Below are 22,005 nucleotides of genomic sequence, written 5' to 3'. Positions count from 1 at the left end.
CCTGAGAAAAAGGTTCTTTTAAGGCAGGACTTAGCAGCTCTCAAGGAAGTCAGTTGTGGGTATTCAATATCTCTTCAGATAAGGGTCTTAAAACAAATATTATGAACTCTGATTGCTGATTAGCTTTAAAGTAAGGAAATCCTGTGGGTTGTTTTCCTAAAGCAAAAGACACAGAATGTGTGTTTGTGCTTGTGTGTCAGTTCTGTGTCATGTTTTGGCACAGAACCACAGACACGGATGCCATGGGATTAAGTGACAGGGGCACAGATTTATTTAGCACACATAAGAAATCACTGTGATCAGCATATTTTATGTGCTCTCCCTGTAAGCCCTACTCACATTTTAAGAGCATACCAAAGTCCTTTGGGCCTCTTACAGGCTGTCTTGGTCTGAGAGTTAGGAGATCTCACCCAAAGCGTTTCCCAGGACGTGGCTCACCCAGCAGCTGCATGCCACGGGCTGGCTCTTGGCCAGCAGGAAAGCTGGAGCAGCTTGGCTCCCTGTCATCTCACTCTGAGGGGCAGATGTTGGCCCTTTCAGCTTCACTAAACCTTGCAGCTGGTCACCTTGTGCTGTAACCAGATATGTGTGTGCTTGTCCCATATAGTTCCTGGTCATGTTTATGCTGTAAACAAAGTGAAAACCTGGCCTCTGACTCTGCAGTCACCTCCTGTCCTGTCAGAGATGTGATGCTCTTGACTATGACATCCTGCATGGATCAAATTAATTAAGTAATTTCTAAGAGAAAAATCTAAGTGGCAATAAATTGCTGCTTCAGCTTACTCCAGTTGCTTTACCAGGGCCTGGCAGGTCCCTGCTTGCACGCCACACATGATTATTTTGACAAGCAGACTAATCATCAGAGCAGCTGGTACTGTTAATGTAGTAGTCTCTGATGGTAATGCTTTAGAATGACTTCATTCCATTCCTTGTTAAATCTCAAATTTATACTTGTCTGGGTGAGCTGCCTTAATTGTGCAGTTGAGACACACCTGACATTGATTCAGTTTGTACTTTGTTGACTAACAGAAAACAGATCAGGTCCCTTTCGATTTTGTTGGCACAAATCTCAATGCAGTTGCCAAATGAGCTGGACCAAGCACTTCATCTGACTGGAAATCAACCCCATTAAGAAATAGAACAATTATTTCTCTGCTGTGTTTGTCTCCTACTCTGCCAGCACAGGGAGAGATACATATGAATAAGCAGCAGTGTGGAATAGCTGTGCTGGCAGCAGCTGAGGTCAGCTTAAGTAATTACATAAATATGGCCTAAGTTGTTCTGCATCGTTGAGAAAATCACCCTGCTACTGTGTGTCCCAAGCTTCCCATCTATAAAACTAGGTTATAGCATTCCAACATTTTTTTCAAGATATTTAAAGATTCTTAGATAAAAAGCTTTACATTACTGCAAAGTTCTCATTGAGTTTTGTCTCAGTATGTGCTATTGGCTTGGATTGGGAAGACCTTTAGTGTTGAAAATGTGTTTTATTTTAAGTATCAGGTATGAAGGATTGTTAATGTTCTGCTTTTTCTCCATTTTATCCATGTTTGTTTTTTTTTTTACTTTCCTAGTGTGAGTCATAACTTGCTTAGTGCCATATCTTAAGGACAAATCTTTGGGATAAAACAAAAGTACTTTTGGGATGAGTCAAGATCACCGTGTACTGAGCGGGGAGAGAACTGTCAAGTTACTGATACTATCTCAAAAAGTTTAATTTTTCTTCTTGCCTTAAAACAATCTTGTTGAGTGCCACAGGACTCACTTACAGCAAAAGCAGTACAGCATAAGGAGCTGCCTGGCACTTTGGCATTGTAACTGACAGTTCTGCCTTTCTGCCTTCTGCCCTCAAATACTCATGTGGCACTGAAGAAAAACTACCTGAAGTACCAGCCTTTGATCTCCTTTGGACTAGTACCATACTGAGTAAACTGCAGTCAAATTAAGAGAGCTCTACCAGGGCAAAACATGTGTGAAATCAGAATTAGGTTCAATTGTATTTTGATCTGCTTGATTAATAATTGGCCATTGCAAATGATTTCGAAAAAATGTTGTCAGTTTAATTGGATCTTTCTTCCAGTTGCTTTGCCTAAGGTCTTATGTTTAATATAACAAATAAAGCAGTTCTGCTTGAATGGCCTGATACTGGAGCTTTAACATCTGTTGATCTATTAAAGGAAAGAATCCACACTGGAGAGGAAGAGAAGTCACTGAAACTCCAAGCAGATTTGAATTATAAATGCTCAGTATTGTTGAATCTGCCTCTGCCCTTTCTTTCACATGAGCTGCTTCCATTCTTGGTGTCAGGTGCACCCTTGCATGCTGTTTGACACTGTTACATTCCAAATGGTTCACACTGCTGTGGGATGGTCCCTTTTGGGACCTACTCATGCACAAGTTATGTACTTCAGAAAACTATCCCTTGGACAAAAAGGTAATCAGATTAATGCAGCCAATGTTCTAGGATTTAATCTTTAGGGAGGATAAACAAAGCTAGCTGAAGAAGCTTGTTCTGTTGCACTCTGCCATACACTGAACTTGCTTGGGAGTTGTGCAATTATTTTTGTTTGTGTTGCCATTTGGAAGGAAGATATGAGTTTTCTGTGGACAACAGTATTACTAGCAAATAATGGATCCCATTGGTCATTCTCTCTCTTTCCCTTGACACAGGGTCACCCTGGGCAGTCTGGACCCAGAGGCCCCCCTGGCCTCGATGGCTGCAATGGCACCGCTGGGAGTCGTGGCATTTCTGGACCCGATGGGTTTCCTGGCCTACCTGGACTGCCTGTACGTCCCAGCTCAAATGTGGTCTTCTGTAGTCACTAAACCAGGACTTGCTTTTTGTGACATCGTTGGAGAAGCAACTGCCAAGTACTTAGGAAGACCCCAAAAAAACCCAAGTTTATTAGAATTGTTAGAACTCAATTTTCTTATCCACCTTGAGGATAGAATTAAGATCCTGTGGATAAAATCCCTTCCCTCACCTGCTGCCATCGCTGCTTTGGATGCAGTCCAGGATACGGGTGGCTGGCTGGGCTGCAAAATAACACTGGTAGCTTTTCGTCCACAGGTACCCCCAAGTCTTGTTCCAGGGCTGCTTTCAATCCAGTCATTGCCCAACCTGAATCCGTGGCTGGGATTGCCCCAACTCAGTTGCAGGGTCTTGCACTTGATGAGGTTTACGTGGGCCCATCCCTCAAGCCTGCCAAGGTCCCTCTAAATGGCATTGGTGTGTATATGAACAGGGGAGTTATACCATGTCAAACAGGTTCAAATAGAATCTAAGGTTGTCAAAGGCCTAAAATGAAAGGGAAATCTAATATAAACAGGAAAATACCAGAGAAAATATTTGCAGAACCTTGTTTTTCTAAAGCTGCAGGAAGTCTTTAGCTCTCATAATAGCACAGCTTCTCTGACAAAGCAGCAGTGGTATTTTTACAGTTAACTGGAGCCAGGAGTTTGCCTTGTTCATTATGCTAATTAGAGATTCTTTCCAAACTAAAGCAGTGTTTTTTCAAGAAATTTATTTTTTATTATTTTTTTAAAATCAGGGTCGTCCTGGCCCAAAAGGCCTTAAAGGAGAACCTGTTTTTGCTCAAGGCGGTCTTAAAGGAATGAAGGTAAGACTTGTCATCACACAGGAGAAAATGCAATACAAGAAACTCCTTGATGTCCCACAGGTTGCAGGGCTGATACTGCAAGTTCATGGTGTCAATCCTGGGTGTCTGAGTGCAGAGTTGTGCAAAAGGCCTTGTAAAACTTCATTAATAATAGCACAGAATACTCTCAGAACCTGGAATTGCTTGGTCTCTGAAGAGATCTTGTTCATCCCATATTGGGATGCTGAGACATTGCTCATCCTGTTACTGCTCAGTGCATGTTACAACTTCTACTGTGAGGTTCCAGCTGCCTCTCAGTTTCTTGTACTGGAAGGTACCAGAAATTTATCAGTCACATTCTTGGTTTCCATATATGCTTCGCTAAATATTGAAAATATTAAAAAATTCACTCTGTGAGATAAGGCCTCTCACACAGACTTTGCTGGTCAAAATTAGAAAACTTTCTAAAATTCTATCCACATTATGTACACTCATAAGTTTGTAAAAGTTAAATAGATCTTTATTAATTTACTTCTGTATTTATAGGAAATAAAAATAATTTCATATTATGATGATATGCTTTTGCATATTTTATAGCAATCATATTGTAAGAGTTTTTATGGTGTATTTTCAGTGGTTTTGTAATTAATATTTTTACTGCCACTTTATTTTCTCTTGTTACACATAAATAAAATGGTTCCAATTTTTCTAGAGATCTCCATTACTCAATTCAAATATAGAAGCAGAGATTTCAACATATTTCCCCATTTACACTTGATCTAATATAAACTAACAGCAAATATATCTATTTATACAAAGCTTGATGTTCCTTGTAGTTTGCTCCAATAATGTTGTATAATTTTTACATATGCATTTATGATTTTTAGGGTGAAAATGGTCTTCCTGGATTGGATGGAGTTCCTGTAAGTTGTTTAATATGGGGCATAATGATTTTAAACAATATTAAGTGGGTAGATTTTCAGGTATGGATTCTCAAGAACCCTTTTCAAATTAGTGAGAAGTGTATTTACATGTGTGATACCAGTAGCGTAAGCAAATCTAGATTTGTAAGGGTATGAGTAGAGAAAGTCCGATTTTTCCTATTGCCTATTTTGTTATTCCTTTTTCAAATCAAATTCCCTTCTACCACTGAACCCTGTAACTTTGATTTTCAAAGTACATCTAATAGTATGAGATAAATTGCTGTAATTTTTAAATTGACTTACTTAACATGGGGATATTACTTAATATTTCCTGAGACTCACTTTGGGTGGGGTTTGATGGGGTAAATTCTACACATCCTCTATTTGTCTTCTGTTCTTTTTATAGGGCCCAAAAGGTTTTCCAGGTCCAATAGGTCCTGCAGGCCCTATAGGATTACCAGGTTTGCAGGTAAGAGACCTCAGCTGTTGCACTTGTTCAAACTGTTGGCAGTTTTCCCTTCTCTTTCCCTTGTTTCGGTTTGTGTCATGACAATGTGCCAGGGTGCCTGTGCATCTGAAAACTCTGAGCACAGCTGACTTCCAGCACAGGCTGTTTGGTTTTGGGTCAGTTTGATCTGATCACAAGAGCAAAGGCTCCTCTCTGGGCATCCAGAGCAGCAAACAAGGGCTCCAGCAGAGCTCTGCAGTACTCTCTGCCAACACCAACACCTTGTTACACCGTTCTGAGCACTGCTTCATCCCAGGGCCAGGGGAATAGGCTGATCTCTGACAGCCTCTGATAGCTGATCTCTTGGAGCCCTTGTTGCCATGAGATGTGTTAGAGTTGCTTTTTAGAGATCCTACAAGAGAATTTCTATTGGGCAAAGGTAAAACCAAACTACATTTTTGTTGGGTTTAAGTTGGAGTTTTCTCTTAATTAACAACGTTGCCAAAGAGTTGTGCTATTAGAGATGTGAAGACTTGAAGAGCATGTGTGTTGCTTTTGCTTTGGAAGCAAGAAAGTTCAGGTACCACTGCAGATCCCAGCATTGCTTCAATTGTTTGCTCCTAATTAAGTCAAAAGGAATAAAATCTTGATCTTGTTTATATTTAGGGTCCAGTGGGTCCCCCTGGGCCACCAGGTCCCAAAGTAAGTAGCTACCTTTCCTGTTTTCTTTTTACACCTAATTTTTGGGGTTTAACAGTGCTGTGGGCTTAGATAATAAGGAGTGGTGTTGTTGCTGTTGTTTTATTATTCATTCATCCATGGTTTTTTTTCTCTCCTAGGGTAACATGGGATTAGGTTTTCAAGGAGAGAAAGGAGAAAAGGTAAGTGAAACTTGTTTTATTATGGAAAGAGCAGGAAATACTACTTCAGAGTTCCATCACAGCTTGGTCCTCTAGAAAGTGGCTAGATTCTAGCATTTTTTTAATTTTCCTTTTTCTCTTCTTCTCTTGGACGAACTGGCAGTTCAAATACTAAAGAATCTTGCTTCTTCCTTATTTGTTGTTACACTAAAAAGGATGGGAGCCTTTTCTGGGTGAAGAAGAAGGGGAAATCTCAAGTCAATGCAGTATTTTTGTGGTTATCAAGACCTGAGATCGTTAGACATCTTTTGAATCTCCACTTCTCAGTTTCTTTGCACCATCACCTTGTATTGAGTTATTCCAATGACTTCATTCTTCCTGGCTTTCATTACATTCTTCAAGTCAACTGGTGTGTAATTTATAGTCTCACTGTCCTACCTGGGTTCTTGCAGTCTGTGTCAGAATTTACACTGGCAAAATGGGGCTTCTGGTCTCAATCTGGGACTTGATTCTGCTGATGTTAAAATTGGTTCTCTGCCTTCCACAATTCCAATTGTTCCTTCTTTTTTTTCATATTGCTCCCCAAAGTTTTTCTGCAATGTTTTCATAATGGTTCAATAGCTCAATAGCTGAGCCTTTTTTTTTTTCCTTGTCATGTTTTATATCCACAAGGCTTTGGAAACTGATGCATTTTGTTCATCCTGATTTTCCATCTGATCTTTTGATTCCCATGATCAAAGTCCCATGCCAGCATTCAGGCACACAGATTTATATGCATGAGATATAACTGAAGTGGTTTTTCTTCTGATTTGTAGGCCATTTCCACAGAAAATCAAACATGGTCTGCTAAGTTAATATCTTCTTCTTTTGTCTACAGGGTGATGTGGGCCTGCCTGGGCCTCCAGGTCCCCCACCATCCACTGGAATACTGGAATTCATGGGATTTCCAAAGGGGAAGCAAGGAGAAAAGGTCTGTAAATTAAGTTTACAAACCCTCTCCTTCTCCATGCTCTTTCATTCAAGAATGAACAAAATTACTGAACAGTGAGAGCTGTTATGTTTCCAAATCAAAATAATTTTCTGTACCAGTTTATTCTGTCAAATGGTTATTGAATAAAAATATTCATAGCTCAGACCATTGTGGACCACTAGAGAATACACAACACTCAGAAGAAGAAATCTGGAAGCTATTTAAAGGTTTTTGTCATTAAATTAAAAAATAAGTGAACTGTAGTTTGTTTTTGTTAAACCTGTGAAATTGTGTCAGCTGAAGCAAAAAAATCAATTTAGAAAAATAAATGGAAGCTTTAGCTCTTTTGCCTTAGTGCACACTACTCTGAAATAATCAGATTTTTTCACCTTTGCATTGTTATTACTGAGATGTGAATTTAGGTCATCAGTGTTTTTATGAAAGCTGTGTGGTTTGAGTTAAAGATTGAGTTGAAGATTCTCTAGACACATGAAATTTAGGCATACTGAGTTAATCTGGGACAGGCTGGCTTAGGAGCCCAGTCTGAGCTTGCCTGAGCCCTTGTGTAAAGTTATGAGGGAGATTGTTGTACTTGGTCAATTTACATTAGTGTGAGGTGAGGCTCAGACAAACCCCATTCCTTTGGGCTCACTCTGGAGATTGTAAGCAGAGTTGTGAAAACATTGCTGTCTCATCATGTGCTGTTTGGCTGCTTTCATGAGGCACTGTGCATGTTGCAGTTTCCCAGCTGATGACATGACATGCCCTGGTTTGGCTTGTACAGCTGTGGACAGCAGAGCAGCAGTGCCCAGGCAGTGCCAGAGGAAGCAGCAGCTCTGTGCTGAGAGCCTCTGATGCAGCACATGGTGGCACAAACCCAGGGCACCCGCTGGCAAACAAAGGACAAAGCTTTGCTTTGGGTGTCAGGAGCACGGTGGGTGGACAGGGAAGTTCTTGCTTTCACAGGCACAGTGATTTATTGTGTTTGTCTCTTTCCCCTTGTCAGGGTGAGCCAGGGCCTCAAGGATTCCCTGGAGACCAAGGATTGCCTGGCATCCCGGTAAGGACAGAGGAGTGTTTTTAACACATGCCCAATAGGGGTTAGATGGTTCAGCAACCTCTGAATAGCTCACAAGGCCTCTACAGGAGTTTCTAGGCACCAGAGAATTTGGAAAATCTGATAAAAGTGTTCACAAGACTTTTTGAAGAGTTTAACTGTAATCTGATAGTTTTTTATCCTGTAGATACAAAGAATAAAATGCTGTCCTACTACAGACTTGCAAAGCTGCCCAGATTTCAGTACCTGCAGCCTGCTGTTAGCAGACTTGCTTGGAGCTCTACCTGTGGCATGGCCACTTGATGGCAGTGTTCCTTGTCCCACAGTTTTAAAATCCTAGTTTTTTCCCTTTTATTATATCTACACATATATTTTGTTATTTTACTTTAACACTGTAAAGCACATGCAGATCTTTCTTTCTATCCATATACACCCGGTTAAAATGGGCTGTTTAATATTAGTGCACATTGGCTCCGCATGGTGTTGCATCTTCTCTGTATGAATTAAGAAAAACAATTTACCCCTGAATTCCTGAGAGCTATGTCCCAGCTTAAAACATTTTGTAAACGGAGGTTGTTACAATAAGTTTAGGGAATAAATATTTTTGGGAACTTCTGACTAATAAGATAAATTGTTTGCCAGTTTCTTCTGTGTACAGATGTTCTTAGGAGAAATATGTGCAAGAAAAACCTGTACATGAAGCACAGTTTGTTATTAGCCTCTCTGGACGTGTTCCATCTTAGCTTTATGTATCACAAGAGACCCATTGAAGCTGGTGAAATAGAACATATGTACAAACTTAACCACAACCATAAGATATTTTAAAACTGAAGCCTGGAAATTGCTTAACTACTGTAACTCTTGCTGAAATTAAATCCTGGTGTTCTATCTCTGGATTTGATACTTGTTGCTGACTGGGAAAGCCACCAAACATTTCCATATGTTGAGTGTGAAAATGCTGTTTTTGTGTCAGTCATGGGCTTTGGAAATGGAAAAGCGTGCCCTGAGCATTCCCTTGAGCTGCTGCTGTTAAGAAATGAGAATTGAAAGAATTTCTCAATGTAAAATAGAATACAGAGTAGCATTGGCAGGCCTTTACTGCCTGTAACATGGGGTCACTTGCAGTTGCTACTGAAATATATGCCATGGTTTAAATGGATAGAAGTCTTGGGGAATAAGGCAGGTACTGTACTGCACATGCTGCCAAGTCTGATTGATAGGAGCTTTTCTTTCTGGGACAAAGTAGTCCCAGCAGAAACAATCAGCTCTCTTTGTCTTGCTATTGTACTGTTTTTATAAATAAATAGGTTTGTGTTCCCTTTACTTAGGGATGTGCTGTTCAATTCCAAACAGATCACAGAGATTTAATATTGATATTTTTCCTCAGGGCTTTGGAGGTATTGGAGAGAAAGGAGAAAAAGGTGTGCCTGGCTTACCAGGTGGCAGGGTAGGTAACTTCAACAGGTCTTTAAATGCCTTCTCAAACACATGAAGTGGGCCTTTCATCAACAGACTCATTCCCTGCAGTGATGTGCTCTTGTGCAACAGGAAGACCAAGATACTCTGTTCTGTGTGTGTGCAGAATAAACTGTCTGCTAGAAAGTCTTCACCACACTAAAATTTATTGGTTTTGTGATTACAAAGTAACACCTAAGTTCCTAGTAAGTTGAGACACCATGACTTCCTTAACTTGAACTGCCAATTAGAAAAACAGTGATTAAATAAGATAAGCCTGCTTTATCAGTTATTTTGTTAAATTCTTTACGTTGTTATTGTTAATAATTGAGAGATAAGAAAGGCAGTGGTAGCTTCTCCTTTTGAAAATTTTAACTTTTGATTCTCTGATGCTGAGATATTTGAAGCCTGATCAAGCTGAGATGGAGCCTCTAAAAGTTAATGTCTTTGCTGTTCTAGGGTCTTTTGGGACGGGATGGATCTGAAGGAATTCCAGGGAGAAAGGTGAAATTTCTTCTATTTTTTACTGTTCCTAAGAGTTACAGAAGCCCTTTAACTGCTTAAGATCTACTGACCTCCTCATATCGTAGCTTCAAGATCTCTGATGGATAAATATACCAGCCTTATTGAAATAGTTAGGCTAAGTAGAAAGTACAAATTCAGTAGATCCTGCATCTCCCAGTGTTACTTTGAATATTTTGATGTCAATAATTTTTTAGAAGGGAAAACAGTGGGGTCAAAATGTGTGGGACAAGGAAAAGAATGTTTCATTTTGCAAGCATTTCTACAGTTCTGTGAGAACTCCTAGGTCTTCTCCTGATTTGCACACCTTCAGCCTGCTCATGAGTTCTTACCATCTTCACAGCACAAGGAGGCCTGAAGTAGCTCTGATATTTTGTGAGTGCTGAGAAATCGATGCCATCATTTTTCTCTTTCTTTAATTCTTCTTCAAATGTTTGGTAGGACAAAGAATTTGGTTTGTGATTTGAGTCCAGGCTCTGCAGATATCTCAGCTGAAAAATAATGTCACTTACTGTCTCACTGTGTATCATCGTTCCCTTGTGGGATTTTGCAGGGCCATCCAGGTGTTCCAGGCTATCCAGGACTGGATGGAGCAGAAGGCATGAAGGTAACTTCTCACCAAATCATTGTTTTTTTAAAGGCATTTTATATGAATAAATAACTATCGTTGCTCCAATCAAACCTCCTGTTTTCCCCTATATCACTGTCGTTTTCAGATGTTTCAGTTCCTCATTCACTTTATTGTTAAGCACAAAAATGAGTAATTGCTGAGCCATGAATGCTTGGGTATTTTAATAACTTTTCAATGTTAATCATTGAACTTCATGACTTAGAATTGTAGGTGTATCCTTTCTGGTCTCCTTTATCCTTACACCAATGCCATATTTATTGCACAGCTGAGGCAGGATTAGGTGGAAGTAAGTCAATGGTAAGACAGTTGCCAAGGTTATCAGAAGTCTTGGATCACAGACCAACAAGTATGGACAAGCCTGAGAACATGTTCAATTTCTTGTATTAAATATAGGTGATGCATAGCAGACATTTTCTGGGTATCTTACAATTTGGGCAGTCAGACAGCTGGACACTGAATGGAAAATGATTAGGTAGTAGTTTGCTGTGGAAACACTGATCTGCCACCAAGATTGCAGACTTGTAAGATGCAAGTACTGAAGGGATGTTTTGTGCAGAGTACATGGAAGAGGTAGTATTAGATGTTTCTGTACAGAAAAGTATTACTGGAAGAAGCAGCCAAGTGTGCACTGCCTTGGCTCACTGCGTGGCGTTTATATGATAAATATGATGGCAATTTGGATAACAGTCAAATTTTCTGCTTGTGATTTCAAAGAGGATCTGATACTCTTTGAGAGTGTCAGTGAGAAGAAGGAACGACACTGCAGTTTGTCACAGCTTGCTTGTTCTACCTGGATGATTTTATGAAGGAATATGTTTTTCTGTAAGCTTCTATTATTGAAATTCAGTATTGCAAGGCAACAGATAGCTGCAGTGATGAAAGCTTTTAAAAATGAGATAGCTCATAGCAGCTTTCATTACAGGAGTGAACAGGTATTATCTACCTGATGCTAGTCAGGAACACTGGTTTCAGGTACACATTGTATACATGTCTGTGCTTCCTACAGAGGTAATTGGAGACCTTCAGAGGATAGCTGGTCAGTAGCAGCCATCTTATCTGAAGCAGCCATCAGTTTCATCAGACAGGAACGATGTAAGTCAGGACAGCAGATGATTATGAATAGCAGAACAAAGTGAATTCTTCAGCAAGACAGAGAATGATGGTTACTCAGTGAATGGCTGCAGATATTGGTACCATAATATACAGTCTGCTTCCTGGCAAGCAGCCTGCTCTCCATCACCCATCTGAGTGTGGTACGAATCTGTTTTCTTCACAGGGTGAATTAGGTGACATCGGTCCCCCAGGTCCACCTGTCATTATTGACAGGGAAGGTGTAGTCATTTCAGGTACACATTTTCATTTTGTTTTGGAACTCATAAAGCACTTTTTCTGATCCAACTTTCTTTCTCACTGTGTGTTAACACTTTCCCCACGTTATATATTGGGTCTATTCCATCCCTTGTTATTTTTTCTATATTTCTGTGTTGTTTGGCTACACATATATTTTGTTCTTTGTTTATACCTTAGAATTTAAAGAAAGGCATTAATTCCCACATTGCAGAATGATGTTTCTCAAGGCAGAATGAAATGTCTTGCCTGGGACAGACAGACTGTATATGAGCATGGGCGAGTGCTGTGTCTGCTGTGTAGACACACTTCAATCTGTCTTCATTGTACCAAGGAAAAATGGCTTCCTGGTGCTGCATGGTAAAGGGTGCTCTAAATGTCATTCTGCTGTTATTTGTTGTCCAATGAGGTAGGAATATTACTGAGAAAAGTGAGCTTAATTAATGCCACAGCTGACTGAGGCCTGCATGAGAACAGTCTCTGAAGCCATAAAGGTAAGGGGACATTGCATGGTCTCTCCTATTCTTTCTCCTTCATGTGTTGTCAAGTTTGAAACAACCTCTGTAACGGCTCAGGAGGAATTTTTCCCGATATTATTAACTTTGACTAACAGACTTCCTGCTCACAGCTTGGCAGCCTTTGCTATCTGAGAGATGAGTGGCCACTACAGTAATTGACTGAACAGTATTTCAGCAGAAATTCTGATGAGATTTTCTTCCTTGTTTTCCTCTTTCTCTGATAGGTGCCCCAGGTGACCCTGGCAGCCCAGGAATACCTGGTCCTCCAGGAGATGAAGGGATCATTGGTTTACCAGGCCTTCCAGGGGCTCCAGGGTTTCCAGGCCTGGAGAGAGGTAAAGCAGCTGCTCCCAGTGCTCTTGGCAGGCTGTTTGCTGGGAGTTTGTGGAGAAGTTTCTGGGTCGTGGCCTGGGGATGGTGAAGGTATTGGAGCAAGTCTTTCCCTGATCCTTCAGCTGGCTGCTTTTCAGGCTGCTGTCTGAGAAATAGGAGGCAGGGATGGCACATAGGGAAGCCAATTGTGTTGACTTGGGTGGGAGCAGAATTAGTGCCACAATTATTACAGACCAGGTAATTCTTCATGTGTGAATATTTGGTGTGGAAGTGTATGCAGGAGGCTGTGGTTTAATTTCCATTTTGAATGTGCTGGTTGGAAGAACTTTTCCTACCTTTTAAATTATAATAAATATTTTTGAAATCTTTTAATGACTTTTTATATTTGCAATAAAGAGCTAACAGATTGGCTTGATAAATCTACTGAGTGTTCAACCTATTTTTCCCGTCCAAGATCTCACTCAAAAGTTTTTGTTTCACTTGAATGTCATCTGGGAAATTCTAGCCTGCAATAATTCAGAGACTAGGAACTACACTACCAAGAAAATCAGAAAATAAACCCCCCTCAGTCTTACATAGTAAATTGTCTGATTGATCATAGGGACTTGAGTGCAGTGCTGTGAAGTTTTTTAGATCACCAAAGGAGTGTGTAAATGGGAGCCAGTTGGTCTCTCCAATTAGTACTTTTTCCTTGGTGTAAAATTATGTATTGTCCTGCCCTAACATGATTACAGTTCAAGGTACAAAGCTAATTATCTTAACATTAAAAATACTTCAGTGTGTTTGCTGCTAGAGAACTGTTCATTGTGTCATTGTTGTCTAGATGGAATGGGCCCTGGAGGGTCTCCAGGTATTCCAGGAGTGAAGGGTGAAGTGGGAGAACCAGGAAGAGCAACAATTGGAATACCAGGCCCTCCTGGCAGAGGTGGTTTACCAGGTCTGCCAGGGGCACCAGGATTGCCTGGTTCACCACGTATGTAGAATTTTTACATCTATTTTTGTATTACATTCAGAGTGAAATAGGGTAAATAATTATTTATATATTTAGTTCTTTGCCAGCAAGTATTATTCATCTGTAAATTGTACATGTTTGACTGACACCTCACTGTGATTGCAGCTCACAAACTTATATATATGAGTTGACACTCCTATAAAATAAGACAATAGACCTAATTATTGTTGAGCATGGTAGCTTGAGAGACTGAAGCACAAAGTTGTGTAGACACATTTTATGACACCAAGGACTTTGAAGGTCTAGGCTAGTTTCCTGTTGGCTTAGGTCAAGAATAGACCATGATCCTTATGAACACCTGAGGTAAATGTCTGTCTTGTAAGCTGGTAGTTTGGGTACCAGGAGTCAGATAGGATGTCTGAAGAGACATTTTCAGACCTAAGGAAATACCATTTTTACATGTTGATTTGCATGGATGTCTGGATTAAATTATTGGGCATAGTTTTGTTTTCCTCAGAAAGTGAGTTTTACAGGATCAGGGTTGAGTTTACAGAACTGTGTTTTACCATTCTGCCATAAGCTGGTTTTTTTTTTGAGAGCCAGCCCTTCAGAACAGGGGACACTCCAGTGATGGAGCCAGCCAGCATGGTCTGATAAAATGGTTTCCTATGGAGAAGAAATAAGAGTTCTCTCATCAATAACTGTTTGCTAGTCAAATCTGGCTCACTTTTCTGCAGAGTCTGTGAAGCTCCTGTGGCTGTGTTTAGCTGATGGCTGCAGTTTGTTTCCATGGAGCATCAGACGGTGCTGGTCAGCACTCCATCTTACTGTTGTCACAGAGGGGAAGGGTTTGCAGACAGTGTAGTTTTAGATTATGTTTGATCTCTTTCTGCTGCTGTTTCAGTTAACCTATGTTTCATTCCATTCAGCATATAAAGAGATGTAGACAACAATCCTGCAGACATGAACTGAGGGACAGGGAAAGTCCCCTTAACCCTTTTGCCCTTTAGTCTTTCCTGAGCTGCAGCCACTGAATGAAAGTCATTTACCATTCTTTACACTACGTGTCCACAGTTTGGTGAGTTCTTTGGTCAGCTGGTAAATCTGTGAAAAAGTGCAGTGGCAGAGTAGAGGAATGAAACTGTTAGATCCACAGTGAGAGAACTTTTACTTTTCTGTGTGAAGAGCTAGAAGCAAATGTGGCAGAGAGCTGCAGAACTACTGTGGGTGGTACCAACCAAGATCCATCTCCTTGTGTTATGTCCACAGTTGCAGTTTTGTCTGGTGCCAGTTGCATCACTGATTTTGTAAGTCAGTAATGGGCTGGGGATGAGCCTTCTCATGGCTTTTCCTTGCCTTCTTTCTGCATATAGGCCCTTCATTCTCCCCAGTGATAATCCTGAGTGGAAGGACGGGAGCCCCAGGGCAGCCTGGGCAAAGAGGGCTGCCAGGAGCTTTGGGTCCAAAAGGCTACAAAGGTAACTGACTCTTGTTTTGAGAGAGCTTTTCAGCTGTCATGGGGCTGAAGGATATTTACATGTGGTTAATATCCTAAGGGATGTCTTTATGACAAATCACAGGAGGAGTTGAAGGAGCCAACAGCCTTTGCAATTTAGACAGAGATGTGCCCAGCACTGTCAGTAAAATCCTATTTCTTCTTATTCTACTCAGGCAAATAAGCTGATCAACATATCATACACAGAAAATTACCTAAGTAAGTTATTCTTTAAAGCCATGAGACTTAGAAATAAAATCTTACTGCTTTTTGCAATAGACAAAAATGATGTAAATGATAGAAAAACTTAATTTTATTCTCCCCTGTACTAAAAATAGTGAGAATTTGAGTCTTAATGTGTGACAGAACCAGCATCAAAAGCCATGATGACACAGATATCACTGTGCTTGGTGATTGTTTGGGTCCATGACCAGTAACAATTCAGGGGGTCATTATAAGCTACTGTGAGGGGGAGTATGGATTTATTTTCTCTGATAACAATCTCTTAAAAAAGGAAAAGATCTCCCTAAAACTCCCCATCTGTTTAGGAAAGTTTAAACCTTTGGCAAGAGGTCTAGAAGTGCTGAGGTTCATGCCACACATGGTTATTTGGTGATGGCATTGCATGGAAATTAAACTGGAGAAAACCTGAGCTCCACTTGCTTGCCATTCACATTACCTGAGCAGAGGAGGCATAAAATCATGTCATATGAGAATGGCTTTGTCTTCATTGAATCAAATAGTGCTTTTTGAGCTCTTGCAACTGAAAAGAGTCTTTATCCAAATGAAACTCATCTTGGAGTGTTGACTATTTTCCAGGAGAGGCAGGTGATTGTGCTTGTGATGGAGGAGTTACAAGAGCTGGCCTAAAAGGCATCTCAGGCCCTCCAGGTCTGTCAGGAAGCCCTGGTGTACCTGGTGCCAAGGGCATTGGTGGAGACCCAGGCTCTGTGGGAGCACCAGGACTGCGTGGCCCTCCGGTAAGGCAGGAAGAGTTTGTCTTGGTTATTGTGAATTGTGGCCATGTCCAATTGCTGGTCTTGAATGTAATGAAAGAACACTTTTTATTTTCGCAATTGCTTCTATTTGTTTAGATTTAAAAAAACATAACCACTTAGAAACTGATCTGTGTAAAGAAACTGAAAGTAGAGATACTATCAGCTATAAAAATGGGAAAACAAATGGTTCTTAAATTCTGAGAATTGCACATTCATCAGTAAAGAGAAAAGCAGTAAGAGTTATTCATCCCAGGACTTTTTAGAAGTAGACATTCATGGATTAGACCTGGGGCTCTTCATAAGTGAGGGCTGGCTGGGGAAGCAGTTGTACATGTACATGGAGAGAAGATCTGAAAAATCAGTCAGGGAGATCTTTCCACATCGTTGCTCATAGCTATATAAACTGTGCACCACAGATGGAGTCTGCTTCCTAACTGCTGTATGCTAAATACATCAATGAAAGTTGAGCTCTGTTTTTTATCAAACAGTGACCATAACAAATAGGATTTCCCAAAGTGCTGAGCATTGCTCATTGCAAGTATTTGAAAATCATAGTCCATAAAGATACTAGCCATTTGTCTTCAGAGGATCTCTATCAGTGTCAGTAAGTGCAGCACACCAAGCAATAGTGAAGAAGTTTCATTACTTGGGTCTCATTATATCATGAGTAATGTAATGTTTCCAGATTACTGTCCCTATTACCAAGGTTTGGCTTGCCACTGTGGAGATGTAGTGACAGTAGAAACAGCTGAAAACAAACCAGCCTCTTTCTGCTCCCAAGTTAATGTATACAATAGGAAACCCTCTGGAGATTCTTTCTGATCATTGTGTCCTGTCCTCGTATGACATTTTTAAGAATCAAAGCCTTTTCTCTGCATGTTCCTTTTCTTTATCTATTGGTCTGTAGGCTTCAGCTGGTCAGCAAGGACCTCCAGGTCTTAAGGGAGAAAAAGGGGATCCATCCTATGCAACAGTCAAAGGTGCTCGTGGGGACCGTGGTGCGACAGCACCCAGAGGACCTTCAGGCATCCCAGGAGCTCCAGGCAGGGATGGACTTCCAGGCTTACCAGGCCCACCAGGCCCTCCAGTAAGTTCAGACAGCCAGGTCTGGCAGACTAGACCTGATTAGGCCTGTGGTAAATCTTCAAATACATAAAAAGCTCACAGTCCCTGAACACAAATTTGTCTTGGTCAGGATTAATAATTAGCATTCCTAATGCCTCTATTAAAAGATAAACTTCAGTGGACCATAATGCTGTTCTATGTTGAGTTTTAAAAGACAAAAGACATTATTCTGAGTGAAATCTTGAAATAAAAAATAACACCTTGAAATAAAAAAATCACAGCCAAATCTTATCAATTAAAGAGAAAGTAAATGTCTTTCAGAATCTGTAGTATTTGCATTTTGGCAAATACAACATTAAATATTCTGTGTAATAGTCACCAAGTTTTGCTACATTTTAAAATAAAGATGGATCATTTACAGTGGTTTTTATATATCTTTTCAGGCTCACCTGAACCTTGCACAGAACCAACCAAACTCCTACACACTTAAAAAAATTATAGTGGTGGATATTCTTTCTGCCTCCCTTTGACTTTCAACTGTAATTGTCTTTGCTGTGCACAGGGTGATGGTGGGCTGGGTTTCCCAGGTGAAAAAGGCCTGCCAGGATTACCTGGCTCCAAGGGCCATCGAGGAGAAACTGGTTCTCCTGGCATTGGATACCCAGGCCCTAGTGGAGTTCGTGGACCACCAGGTGACAGTGGAATGGATGGGTTTCCAGGACAAGCAGGCCTTCCAGGCCCTCCAGGTAGGTATTACTTTAAAAAAGGTAAAGTTGCAAGTCAAATGGTACTCAATTTACTGCTGTGCCTGTGGCCAAGCCGGAAGATTGCATTAGGCTAAAGACTGCTCTTTAAATTAATTGAAACTCATTTGTGAGCTCACCAGGCCTCACATAGCAGTCACAGATTTCTTATGTTCAGGAGGACACAGATAATAAGCAATAAATACTCAAGCAGTGCTGAAATACTAAGAGTATTAGATGGACCTACTCCCTGTTGTTGGAAAGCCATTTTATACCCAAGGGAGTTAGGAAGAGTGATGAAATGAGGTTTTTGAAAACACCTAAATCATTGTCCTAATAAAAATAGGAATTCACTGATATCTGAGGTGTCTGATTCAGTTTTCAGAGCTATTACTCTTATTGAAATAAGAGCCCCAGATTTTTTTAAAAGAAGAAATGCTAATACATTGTATGAATGACCAGGTGTGGATGAATAAGAGGTTGTCAAGACAATCAGGTAGGGAGTTTAGTTAAGACTTGTGCAACCAGCTCCGGGCTCTGTTTGCTTCCTGAGGTACTATAGTTTGGCTCAGTTGGTGTGTCATTATGTGCACCTAAAGCATACCATAATGACATGTGATAAAGTAAGTAAATATGGGTTTGATCATACTTCATATATGATGTTTTATGCTCATTCTCAAATTTAGTTACATGGAAATTCATGTCTAAACATTTATGGAAAATGTTTTCATTACAAAATGACTGCAGAAAGCTGGTCCCAGTGTCTTGATTCCATGTCAGCCATTTAAATATAACTTAAGGTAAACAGTATTTTTTCTTTGTCACTGCTGATTTTCAGTGTATGTTGCATGCTGTGTATACTTGGGCTTCTAGGTTTGCAATTCTGTCTGCGTCAAAAATCCAGAGCTACTAATGTATTTGCAGGCATAATATAGTGGCATAGATTTCTGGACTGATAAAGTGATGCTCTGAGCTCAAAACCCTTGGTGGTAAGACCACCACAGTGAGAAGAGTTGGCAGAGGAATCTCAGACCCAGAGGGAGGTGAGAGCAAGGCCAGGGCAGCACCAGGAGTTTGCCAGATGTGCTGGATGAGGATAGTACCTCACACCAGTGTCAGGTTGCCTTGTTGTTATGGGAGGAGATGTCCATTGTATTGATGTAGCATTAATGTCCCCCAGGGACAGTCTGCATAAGCTTTTTTTCCAATTCAAGTCACATGCTAAATGCTTTACTAATTCCTAGTTGTGAATGCTTATGCATTTGTTCATTAAATTTTCTCCTACAGAATCCACTAAATTAAAGTTGCATTGTGAGATAAGTAAAAATAAAATGCTCTGTGCACGATGTGAACTCCATTTATTCTGCAGAGCACATCAGAAGCCAGCTTATTATGAGTCCTACATGAATGCTTTGGGAACAATCAACAGTCCTTTGTGTAGGAGAGTATTTATAGTCAAAATATGTGGGAAAGGGAGTAAGTCATTAACCAGTTCAGTTTGCACCTCCATAGAGATATGTAAGGAAACTTGTGAGTGTACCTTTCCTCCCATACTAGGAAATAATTTGCATATATTAAAATATATAACATCCTTTGATGTAATAAATTTCATCTAATATTGAAGAAATGTGTGTGGGTATTAAAAGTAATAATTCCTTATTTTTAATCATTCCTTATTTTTCCAGATTGAAAGGCCTTATTGTGAAAATGAGGAAAAACATTTTAAGAGTCTGTGACTTTGTACTAGTTTGAAAGCAAACCAGTGAGAGATCCCAAGTCAGAACTACAACTTAATAAGAAAATTAAGATAAAGGCAATAACACAGTATCACTGGCTTAAACTGGCAGAGTCAGGGTACAACCTCAGTGTTTCTTTGTTGTAGGTATCACCTTGCCCTGCATAGTTCCTGGAGCATACGGGCCCCCAGGGACTCCCGGCTTTCCAGGACTGCCAGGTAGGGACACAAGGTGATGTAATGCACTGACTGACTGCCAAGCAGCACTTATTGACAAAGAAGATAATACCTCCCAATTAATCCTCCTCCAAGCAATACTTATTCCAGAGGGTTAGCTGGAAGAACAATGTCCTTTTTTTTCCCAAAGTGACAAGGCTTACATCCCATGGAGGATCATATTAACTGCACCATTTTTTAATCTTCATGTAGCCTTGAACACAAACCTCCTGCTTCTGTGTTTATGTAGCCCGTGAACAGCTACAGCTTTGAGACTTTATTTAGCTTAAATTGTGTATCCAGCACCAGCTTTGCAGAAAAGATTTGATCCTGTTTTCTTGTGCTGTGTTTTTGTCCTCTGCTATTTTTTTGTTGATATTATTAATTAATATATTTTTATCCATAGGTCCTAAAGGCAGCAAAGGCTTTTCTGGCATTCCAGGCCAACCTGGATTACATGGGTCTAAAGGACAGCCAGGATCTCCAGGAATAATAGGCTTGCAAGGGGAACCTGGTAAGAGGGAAGTTGCTGGAGTTATTTTTATTGTCTGATCAATGTGTACAATACTTTATTAAAAGAGTTATCTGACCTTCTTGGTCACTTCTGCCTCATACCTTCATAATGCTCCACTGAGTGTTCCACTGTGCTCCTTGCAAATGCAATCAAGTGATTGCAGCTTGGAAGAAAACAGGAAATATTCAGGATGTTTATCACCTGCCTGTCACACTGCATCACTACTGGGAGAAAAGAGAACAGTCAAGAGTTTGTTTCTCCAGAGACCATTGTTACATACTTTGTTCCGGGTTAGCCACAAATTTAGTGTAACACTTATTTTAAGCCCTGTGGTACTCTGGTGAAGGCACACTATACACAGTGCTTGGGCTCATTTTAGCCATAGGAATTTCTGATGGTTATGTAAAGAAAGACCAAGAGGAAAAGGTGATGAGGGTTGGGGGTTTTGTTTTACCTACCATCTAGCGAAATCAAGCTTGGAATGCTTCATATAGCTGCAACTACACACTTCTACAGTATTATTTTCCTGAAAAACAGAAGGTCCAAAAAACCTAAACCTTTCAACAATTTCATCTTTCTATCACCAATTATTGATTCTAATTCAGTACTGAAATATTTTGCCACTTCTCAACCAACTTTTTCTTTAATGGATTTTTTTTAATGTATTTTTTATTTGAGATGCTATTGGAAGAAGTATTCTGTCTGTCTGTTGAGTGACTCTTATGGATCTTCTCTTTAAGGCTTCCCTGGACCTCGAGGAGAACAAGGCTCACGAGGACTTCCAGGACTGGATGGAACAGATGGTTTACCTGGGAAAATGGGTCCTTCAGGCTTAGCTGGAATAAAAGGAGCTCTTGGAGATGTATTTGGTGCTGAGAGTGGAACTGTGGGAGAGCGTGGCCGACCTGGACTTCCAGGTGATAAAGGGCTTACAGGTGATATTGGATTTCCAGGACCAAAAGGTAAGCACTGGTATTGCTTGTATCTGGGAATATCAAACTGTTTTTCTTTCAAATAGCCTTCCTCTTTCCAATCACTTTAAGACAATGCAACTCCTCTGCTCATAGATGGTGGTTTGCTGGTTGTCTGTTAGAATCTAATGCAAATCAAAGGCTTTTATCAAAACTCACTTTTTAATTTAAAATATGAATTTTGCTTAATTTGTTCTCTAAACTCCTATCTCTGTTTCCAGGGCTGGATGGAAGACCAGGCCTCCTGGGTGTTAAAGGTGAACAGGGTCATCCAGGATATTCAGGTGTTCCTGGATTGCAAGGTCCTCCTGGCCCTGGGGGCCCTTTTGGCATTAAGGGAAAACCAGGACCCTTGGGGTCAGCTGGCCTTGCAGGAGCACCAGGTATGTGGTGTTTTCAAATGAAGACAAGAGGCTGAGCTGAGCTCTGTGGTGTTGAAGTGTGGGAGAAGTTTGGCATTTGCTTGAAGTGAGCCCCTACCCCTGGTTAGGTTAGGGGGAACAGTGCAGAATGTGAGCCTGTTGACTCTGCTGGGCAATTCCTGCTGGGAAACGTTACCCCAATACTGTAGGAAGTACAGCAGAAAGATGGAAGAAAACAACTTAAATGTCATGATGTTTTTAACATTTTTGCTCTTACATGTTGGCTGTATC

At 40.5% G+C, this 22,005-nt stretch overlaps 1 protein-coding gene across 1 annotated transcript in view; it reads left to right on the top strand.

The window, feature by feature from the left end:
* Positions 1–22,005, top strand: part of COL4A6 (collagen type IV alpha 6 chain) — a 112,734-nt gene that overhangs the window by 77,835 nt on the left and 12,894 nt on the right. The window contains exons 6-27 of the mRNA XM_077786549.1: positions 2,671–2,787; positions 3,552–3,620; positions 4,487–4,522; positions 4,929–4,991; positions 5,637–5,672; positions 5,810–5,851; positions 6,708–6,800; positions 7,807–7,860; positions 9,245–9,304; positions 9,772–9,816; positions 10,388–10,441; positions 11,742–11,811; positions 12,555–12,665; positions 13,487–13,636; positions 14,989–15,093; positions 15,930–16,090; positions 17,016–17,195; positions 17,736–17,919; positions 19,799–19,870; positions 20,274–20,381; positions 21,122–21,343; positions 21,574–21,735. Of these exons, the coding sequence (XP_077642675.1) occupies positions 2,671–2,787; positions 3,552–3,620; positions 4,487–4,522; positions 4,929–4,991; positions 5,637–5,672; positions 5,810–5,851; positions 6,708–6,800; positions 7,807–7,860; positions 9,245–9,304; positions 9,772–9,816; positions 10,388–10,441; positions 11,742–11,811; positions 12,555–12,665; positions 13,487–13,636; positions 14,989–15,093; positions 15,930–16,090; positions 17,016–17,195; positions 17,736–17,919; positions 19,799–19,870; positions 20,274–20,381; positions 21,122–21,343; positions 21,574–21,735 (2,194 nt within the window). The remainder of the gene's footprint in view (positions 1–2,670; positions 2,788–3,551; positions 3,621–4,486; positions 4,523–4,928; positions 4,992–5,636; positions 5,673–5,809; positions 5,852–6,707; positions 6,801–7,806; positions 7,861–9,244; positions 9,305–9,771; positions 9,817–10,387; positions 10,442–11,741; positions 11,812–12,554; positions 12,666–13,486; positions 13,637–14,988; positions 15,094–15,929; positions 16,091–17,015; positions 17,196–17,735; positions 17,920–19,798; positions 19,871–20,273; positions 20,382–21,121; positions 21,344–21,573; positions 21,736–22,005) is intronic.

Source organism: Lonchura striata, chromosome 14, assembly GCF_046129695.1.
Source record: "Lonchura striata isolate bLonStr1 chromosome 14, bLonStr1.mat, whole genome shotgun sequence".
In the NCBI taxonomy this organism is placed as follows: Eukaryota; Metazoa; Chordata; class Aves; order Passeriformes; family Estrildidae; genus Lonchura; species Lonchura striata.
This window is presented reverse-complemented; position numbering and strand designations above follow the sequence as displayed.